The sequence below is a fragment of the Oncorhynchus nerka genome, linkage group LG26, assembly GCF_034236695.1.
Source record: "Oncorhynchus nerka isolate Pitt River linkage group LG26, Oner_Uvic_2.0, whole genome shotgun sequence".
Classification (NCBI taxonomy): Eukaryota; Metazoa; Chordata; class Actinopteri; order Salmoniformes; family Salmonidae; genus Oncorhynchus; species Oncorhynchus nerka.
Window position 1 is genome coordinate 41,224,658 of NC_088421.1, and position 9,641 is coordinate 41,234,298.

General features: G+C 42.2%; 1 protein-coding gene across 1 annotated transcript; it reads right to left on the bottom strand.

Moving 5' to 3' along the window:
* Positions 1-6,598: 6,598 nt before the first annotated feature.
* Positions 6,599-8,805, bottom strand: LOC115122264 (protein HID1-like). The gene is made up of 3 exons (XM_065010695.1): positions 7,492-8,805; positions 7,060-7,218; positions 6,599-6,854 (listed from the first exon to the last, which is right to left on the bottom strand). Exons 1-3 carry the CDS (start codon positions 7,641-7,643, stop codon positions 6,791-6,793), a joined length of 375 nt encoding a protein of 124 aa, XP_064866767.1. The 5' UTR covers positions 7,644-8,805; the 3' UTR covers positions 6,599-6,790.
* Between the last annotated feature and the right edge of the window lie 836 nt (positions 8,806-9,641).

Genomic DNA, 9,641 nt, shown 5'->3' on the forward strand with positions numbered 1-9,641 from the left:
TTGATAAAATATTGAATTTGGCCTTTACTACTATCAAAACACATTGAAAAAGACAGTCAAAAAATAGATCATAAGGAATAAGGTTTTGATGTGTCTGTCCTATGTCTAGGACATACGTAGGACATACGTATGAGAAACCTCAGGAAATATTTTGTTTTTTGAAAACATATTTAATACTTTTTTGGGGGTAGGACAAAACTACCTCCATACTTCCATTCATTTTTTAAAACCGGTTACCTTCAGACGATTCCAGTGACACTTGTGGGGGTCGTAGTCGTGAGAGTCATCTTTCCATAGGGTGGTCATATTAGTTTGAAGACCGTCTCAGGATGTCTCATCTTTCCATAGGGTGGTCATATTAGTTTGAAGACCGTCTCAGGATGTCTCATCTTTCCATAGGGTGGTCATATTAGTTTGAAGACCGTCTCAGGATGTCTCATCTTTCCATAGGGTGGTCATATTAGTTTGAAGACCGTCTCAGGATGTCTCATCTTTCCATAGGGTGGTCATATTAGTTTGAAGACCGTCTCAGGATGTCTCATCTTTCCATAGAGTGGTCATATTAGTTTGAAGACCGTCTCAGGATGTCTCATCTTTCCATAGGGTGGTCATATTAGTTTGAAGACCGTCTCAGGATGTCTCATCTTTCCATAGGGTGGTCATATTAGTTTGAAGACCGTCTCAGGATGTCTCATCTTTCCATAGAGTGGTCATATTAGTTTGAAGACCGTCTCAGGATGTCTCATCTTTCCATAGGGTGGTCATATTAGTTTGAAGACCGTCTCAGGATGTCTCATCTTTCCATAGGGTGGTCATATTAGTTTGAAGACCATCTCAGGATGTCTCATCTTTCCATAGGGTGGTCATATTAGTTTGAAGACCGTCTCAGGATGTCTCATCTTTCCATAGGGTGGTCATATTAGTTTGAAGACCGTCTCAGGATGTCTCATCTTTCCATAGGGTGGTCATATTAGTTTTCAGGATGTCTCATCTTTCCATAGGGTGGTCATATTAGTTTGAAGACCGTCTCAGGATGTCTCATCTTTCCATAGGGTGGTCATATTAGTTTGAAGACCGTCTCAGGATGTCTCATCTTTCCATAGGGTGGTCATATTAGTTTGAAGACCGTCTCAGGATGTCTCATCTTTCCATAGGGTGGTCATATTAGTTTGAAGACCGTCTCGGGATGTCTCATCTTTCCATAGAGTGGTCATATTAGTTTGAAGACCGTCTCGGGATGTCTCATCTTTCCATAGAGTGGTCATATTAGTTTGAAGACCGTCTCAGGATGTCTCATCTTTCCATAGAGTGGTCATATTAGTTTGAAGACCGTCTCAGGATGTCTCATCTTTCCATAGGGTGGTCATATTAGTTTGAAGACCGTCTCAGGATGTCTCATCTTTCCATAGAGTGGTCATATTAGTTTGAAGACCGTCTCAGGATGTCTCATCTTTCCATAGGGTGGTCATATTAGTTTGAAGACCGTCTCAGGATGTCTCATCTTTCCATAGAGTGGTCATATTAGTTTGAAGACCGTCTCAGGATGTCTCATCTTTCCATAGAGTGGTCATATTAGTTTGAAGACCGTCTCAGGATGTCTCATCTTTCCATAGAGTGGTCATATTAGTTTGAAGACCGTCTCAGGATGTCTCATCTTTCCATAGAGTGGTCATATTAGTTTGAAGACCGTCTCAGGATGTCTCATGGTCTGCCCCCTGTTCACTGCAGATGCGGAAGTGCGAAATCGGCAGATGTGGCGGATTGAGAAGCAGTATTTGTGTTACATAACTCAACTAACCTTGTCCCAGATCTGTTTGTGTCTTACCAAGTAGACAATGTTTGTGTTGTCATGACAAAGTTAGTGGCAGATAGACAATTAGATAGACAGCCTTGCCAAGTTGGCAAGACAGCACAAACAAGATCTGGAACCAGGCTAGGACTGAACATCACATCCTCCTGAAACGACCTGCATTCGTTTATTTTCTCAACTATTTGCACCAGACAAAATGTGTATAGTTGTGCTGATATAGGTGATGTTTTGTGACACTACAATTTATTTCCCCAAGACACCGATAAGGCTGTGCAAAATTGTGAATGATCTACATGACATTATTAAAGGTGAGGTCATTGGGTTGATTCCCACAAGACTTTCACCTGTTCAGTCATGTTATTTAACAGTGATTCCTCCAAGGAAGGGAGTAAGGAAACGTATATGGAATTTGAATAGGGCCTATAGTTGGTTCCCTCATGTGAATACACAGGGATAACAACTTCCACCTATGGACTAAATAATGAAAAGCAGAAAAAAGTACAACTACTGTGTAAAGACATACCACAAGACATACCACAAGACATACCACTGCTCCTAGCAGACCTTGGTTAGGCAACGCAAACATGTGTTCCTCACATACTCCCTTTAAAGAACTTAACGTGAAAAACAAAGGGATTAAAAAAAACTCTTGAGATGCCGTAACAACACCATAGCCAGTATACACTTCCTCAAAATAGTCCGAATTATTCTAAGATAAATCCACATTTTTTTGCAGAGGTCTCAGTCATGCAGCTGTACATCTAAACGAAGATGCTTGGTGAAGTAAGTAATATATATTTTTTTTTAACTAGTTGTGTCTCATTGAATGAATCCCGTCCATAGTTCCTACTCCTATTAGGAGTAGTACTGTTGACCAATCACCGACGAAGGGGGCGTAGACTTCGGCTACCAAATTTTGACTTGCCTCAAGAAAAAAATGTGTGTGCTCAAAATGAAACTAATAAAAAAAAGTCACAGAATTGAATTAGAAATGTGCATGAGTTGTTGACTGGGAAGCATGCGACAGGCTTTCAATATCAGAAAATTCTATATGACATCTTATGGTTCCTTCAAATGCAATATGATTGTAATGTCTATCAACAATGACAAGCCACCGGGGTCTGACAACTTGGATGGAAAATGACAGAATTAAAAGCAGACGATATTGCCACTCCTATTTGCCATTCCTTCAATCTAAGCCTACTAGAAGGTGTGTGCCCCCAGGCCAGGAGGGAAGCAAAAGTTATTCTGCTACCCAAGAATAATAAAGCCCCCTGTCCTGGCTCAAATAGCTGACCAATCAGCCTTTTACCAACCCTTATCAAACTTTAGGGAAGCACACTTAAAGGGAAGGACATTCAACAAGCATGGCACTTACACAAATGACTGATGATTGGCGGAAAGAAATTGAAGATACAAAGATTGTAGGAGCTGTTTTGTTAGACTTCAGTGTGGCTTTTGGCAATGTTGATCATTGCCAAAATGTCTTCTGCTGGAAAAACGTATGTGTTATGGCTTTACACCCCCTATTATTGTCACACCCTGACCTTAATTATCTTTGTTTTCTTTATTATTTTGGTCAGGTCAGGGTGACTAGGGTGGGTATGTTAGTTTTTGTATTGTCTAGGGGTTTTTGTATATCTAAGGGGTTTTGTAAGTCTAGGTATATGGTGGCCTGAATTGGTTCCCAATCAGAGGCAGCTGTCTATCGTTGTCTCTGATTGGGGACCATATTTAGTTAGCCATTTGCCATAGGGTATTTGTGGGTTCTTATTCTATGTTTAGTTTCCTGTCTGCACTACTCATATTTGCGTCAAGGTTCATTATGTTAGTTTGTTCAGTGTTCTTTCTTTATTAAAGAAGTATGTAGGCTTACCACGCTGTGCCTTGGTCTCCTCCATACGACGACCGTGACAACTATATTGTGGATGAAGAGTTACTTGTCAAACAGAACACAGAGGGTGTTCTTTAATGGAAGCCTCTCCAACATAATCCAAGTAGAATCAGGAATTCCCCAGGTCAGTTGTCTAGGCCCTTTACTTTTTCAATCTTTACTAATGACATACCACTAGCCTTTTGGTAAAGCCAGTGTGTCTATGTATGCGGATGACTCAACACTCTACACATCAGCTACTACAGTGGGTGAAATCACTGCAACACTTAACAAAGAGCTGCAGTTAGTTTCAGAATGGGTGGCAAGGAATAAGTTCTAAATATTTTCAAAACTTAAAAGCATTGTATTTGGGACAAATCATTCACTAAATCCTAAACCTCAACTAAATCTTGCAATAAATAATGTGGAAATTAGGCAAGTTGACCAACTGTCATGGTCAAAACATGTTGATACAATAATAGCTAAGTCTGTCCATAATAAAGCGCTCCTCTGCCTTTTTAACAACACTATCAACAAGGCAGCTCCCACAGGCTAGTTTTGTCGCACCTGGACTACTGTTCAGTCATGTGTTCAGGTGCCACAAAGAGGTTACTCTGAAAACTACAATTGTCTCAGAACAGGGCAGCATGGCTGGCCCTTACAGGAAGAGCTAACATTAATAATATGCATGTGATTCTCTCATGGTGGCTCAAAGTGGAGGAGAGAATGACTTCATCACTAATTGTTTTTGTAAGAAGAGTTGACATGCTGAATGCACTGAGCTGCCTGTTTAATATACTAGCACACAGCTCAGACACCCATGTATACCCCACAAAACATGCCACCAGAGGCCTCTTCACAGTCCCCATGTCCAGAACAGACTCTGGGAGGCACAGTTTTATGTAGAGCCATGGCTACATGGAACTCTATTCCACATCCTGATGCAAACAGTAGAATCAGATTTAAAAAGCAGGTAAAAATACACCTAATGGAAGAGTGGGGACTGTGAAGAGACACACACACAAAGGTACAGACACACACTTACACATAGTAAGATACACTCTACACACATGTACATATGGATTTTGTAATGTAAATATGTGGTAGTAGAGACTTGTGGGAACACACTTAATATGTGGTGAAAAGTGTTATGAAATGTAATGTCATTAAATATTTTAAATTGTTTATAACTGCCTTAATGTTGCTAGACCCCAGGAAGAGTAACTGCTGCCTTGGGAGGAACTAATGGGAGGAACTAATGGAAGGAACTAATGGGAGGAACTAATGGGAGGAACTAATGGGAGGAACTAATGGAAGGAACTAATGGGAGGAACTAATGGGAGGAACTAATGGAAGGAACTAATGGGAGGAACTAATGGGAGGAACTAATGGAAGGAACTAATGGGAGGAACTAATGGAAGGAACTAATAAATAAATACAAATAAAATAATTGAAAGGCTTTGCTGGTTCCTTTATGAATAATTTATAATATAGTATTCTGTATAATTCAAGAAAAAAATTATACTTTAAACATCAAACACAGTATTTACAGTCGACAATGCTGATTGCAGAATGATATGCAGACAAATATTACAACGTATATGTAAGATATTGGGGCGGCAGGGTAGCCTAGTGGTTAGAGCGTTGGACTAGTAACCGGAAGGTTGCGAGTTCAAACCCCCGAGCTGACAAGGTACAAATCTGTCGTTCTGCCCCTGAACAGTCAGTTAACCCACTGTTCCTAGGCTGTCATTGAAAATCAGAATTTGTTCTTAACTGACTTGCCTGGTTAAATAAAGGTCAAATAAAAAAATAAAATGAAATAAAAAATATAGCCTTTGACTTTTACACAATAACATAAAGTCAGTTGGGATATTTGTTTCTTTCAGTCTGGAACAGACAATAGTGTCCTTTTCAAGTTCTTGACGAGATACAATCCCTTGTCACATTGCCACTTTACAAAGACCACAGCAGTAAGGTCTCATTTGAGGAAGTGCAATTTCACAACATGACACGTTCTCACTTTAATGTGTCAAATACAATTCATGTGAAATAGCAATGCCATCCAAGATTATTTTAGGCTGCTAACTAAAAGCGTAATTTTGACACTTTATAATACATTTAATGAATAAGCAACAGTAAACATTTCTGTATTTAGAAGCATTGTAATTCCTACAAATGTATAATCATTTCTGAACATGTATAAGTTTATATAATGTCTTCATAAAGGTCATATAATAAAATGTAACCAATGTCTCCCATACTCTCTCCATACTCTCTCCATACTCTCTCCATCACTCTCTCCATACTCTCTCCATCACTCTCTCCATCACTCTCTCCATACTCTCTCCATACTCTCTCCATCACTCTCTCCATCACGCTCTCCATACTCTCTCCATCACTCTCTCCATACTCTCTCCATACTCTCTCCATCACTCTCTCCATCACGCTCTCCATACTCTCTCCATCACTCTCTCCATACTCTCTCCATCACTCTCTCCATACTCTCTCCATCACTCTCTCCATACTCTCTCCATCAAAGCTGATTTTCACACAGAGCTTTAACATGGAGTCCATGATTAGGAAGGGAGACGGAAAGACAGTTTGCTTGCTAACACTAATGTCTCAGTGCTTTGACAGACATTCTGTAGTCTTGAGGTTTCAGGGTGTACTTACACAGTGTAGATAATAGTCCTATCCTCATCCATGTCTAGGGGTTTGAATTACACATTGACCCTTGTGGGTGCCCATTGTTTATGTCTTTGACACTTCTGGTATGGCTTCACATAGATATTTCAATTCTGATATGGGTCCTGATTTGTAAAAGGGGTGCCCAGCCCCTCTTAGCCCCCCTGTAATTCAAACCCTGTACAACTCAACCTCCTGCTTTTGGAGTAGGTGCTAGCTATCCCCCCTTTATCAATATTGTCCACATTACGTTTGCACAACCGGGGGAAAGTCAAAGAGAAGGTGTGAGGGGCAAGCATGATGATGATGAGGCAAGTTGAAGGTAGGTGAGGTTCAAGGGAGAGAGTGCCAGTAGGAGGAAGGGGCAGGAACAAGACAGGAAGTAGTCCCATCTTCAGTCAACATCTCTTCACTGTTATCTACATCTTCTGGATCTCAAAGAGACGTACGTCCGTGTCGTACCAGATGGGTGGGTCCACGTTGCTGTGAAGACAAATAAAGGTTTCAAATGTTAAATACATTGGAAGACTATTTCCTCTTAGATCTAAGAGGAAGAGAGAACGCATTGGAACGTTTGTTGCCAAATGAACACATCCCAGAAGAAAGAAGTACACAGATGAAACCCCACATGAATCATGAAAATGAGTGAAATACCATAGGACTACAGCTCCCATCATGCCCTACTCACCGCAGGTAGACCACTCCCCACATGTAGGTGCGGAACCACATGGCCGTGCCGGCGTTGGCCTGGTACTTCCGGATGAGGATGGGATGGGGGACGGGCAGGAGGCCCACCAGGGTACCATGCTGGAGGAACTTCAGGATCTCAGACTCGTCTGTCAAACCTCTGAGAGAGAGAGGGAAAATATATTTTTGGCTCCACATACATAAAAACAGATATTTAAATATCATCAGTCATTAAAGTGTTTCTTCCAAAATGGATGGTGTGTGTTGTATGAGGGGGTTGGGAGCAAAGTTAGAAAATATATTATAATATAACTTATAATATATATAATAATATAACTTACAATATATATAATAAAATAACTTCACAGCATCTACTGACACTTCATAGAAGTAAACCTTTGATGACCAATATGACCAGTGATGTTTGACTTACTTGTCGATACAGATCTTCTCAACCTGTGGGACCAGCACCTGCAGCAGACGCATTATGGTCTGTAGGGGGAGCTTACACTTCCAGGAGAGGACCTGAGGGAGAAGGAAGGGACACGTTACACTCTTAGAACAAAAGGTGCTAAGTAGAACCATACAGGGTTCTTCAGTTTGTCCTCATAAGGGAACCATTTTTGGTGCTGGGTAAAATGAATGGATCTGTGGGTTAGAGTGTGGCCATGGCAACACCAGGGTTGTGGGTTAGTGTGGCCATGGCAACACCAGGGTTGTGGGTTTGAGTCCCGCATTCACTGTCTATGTTGACAGTTCTTTAAGTGGCCTTGAATAAAACCGTCTTCTAAATGACAATATTTCATTTTACTATTAAAATTACTCACCCAGTCTGGTGTAGGGATCAGTGAGATTGATACCTACTCACCCAGTCTGGTGTAGAGGACCAGTGAGATTGATACCTACTCACCCAGTCTCGTGTAGGGACCAGTGAGATTGATACCTACTCACCCAGTCTCGTGTAGAGGACCAGTGAGATTGATACCTACTCACCCAGTCTGGTGTAGGGATCAGTGAGATTGATACCTACTCAACCAGTCTGGTGTAGAGGACCAGTGAGATTGATACCTACTCACCCAGTCTGGTGTAGGGACCAGTGAGATTAATACCTACTCACCCAGTCTGGTGTAGGGACCAGTGAGATTGATACCTACTCATCCAGTCTGGTGTAGAGGACCAGTGAGATTGATACCTACTCACCCAGTCTGGTGTAGAGGACCAGTGAGATTGATACCTACTCACCCAGTCTGGTGTAGAGGACCAGTGAGATTAATACCTACTCACCCAGTCTGGTGTAGAGGACCAGTGAGATTGATACCTACTCACCCAGTCTGGTGTAGAGGACCAGTGAGATTGATACCTACTCACCCAGTCTGGTGTAGAGGACCAGTGAGATTGATACCTACTCACCCAGTCTGGTGTAGGGATCAGTGAGATTGATACCTACTCACCCAGTCTGGTGTAGAGGACCAGTGAGATTGATACCTACTCACCCAGTCTGGTGTAGAGGATCAGTGAGATTGATACCTACTCACCCAGTCTGGTGTAGAGGACCAGTGAGATTGATACCTACTCAACCAGTCTGGTGTAGAGGACCAGTGAGATTGATACCTACTCACCCAGTCTGGTGTAGAGGACCAGTGAGATTGATACCTACTCAACCAGTCTGGTGTAGAGGATCAGTGAGATTGATACCTACTCACCCAGTCTGGTGTAGGGATCAGTGAGATTGATACCTACTCACCCAGTCTGGTGTAGGGACCAGTGAGATTGATACCTACTCACCCAGTCTGGTGTAGGGATCAGTGAGATTGATACCTACTCACCCAGTCTGGTGTAGAGGACCAGTGAGATTGATACCTACTCACCCAGTCTGGTGTAGAGGACCAGTGAGATTGATACCTACTCACCCAGTCTGGTGTAGGGACCATTGAGATTGATACCTACTCACCCAGTCTGGTGTAGAGGACCAGTGAGATTGATACCTACTCACCCAGTCTGGTGTAGGGACCAGTGAGATTGATACCTACTCACCCAGTCTGGTGTAGGGATCAGTGAGATTGATACCTACTCAACCAGTCTGGTGTAGAGGACCAGTGAGATTGATACCTACTCACCCAGTCTGGTATAGAGGACCAGTGAGATTGATACCTACTCACCCAGTCTGGTGTAGAGGAGCAGTGAGATTGATACCTATTCACCCAGTCTGGTGTAGAGGACCAGTGAGATTAATACCTACTCACCCAGTCTGGTGTAGAGGACCAGTGAGATTGATACCTACTCACCCAGTCTGGTGTAGGGATCAGTGAGATTGATACCTACTCACCCAGTCTGGTGTAGAGGACCAGTGAGATTGATACCTACTCAACCAGTCTGGTGTAGGGGACCAGTGAGATTGATACCTACTCACCCAGTCTGTTGTAGAGGACCAGTGAGATTGATACCTACTCATCCAGTCTGGTGTAGAGGACCAGTGAGATTGATACCTACTCACCCAGTCTGGTGTAGAGGACCAGTGAGATTGATACCTACTCATCCAGTCTGGTGTAGGGACCAGTGAGATTGATACCTACTCACCCAGTC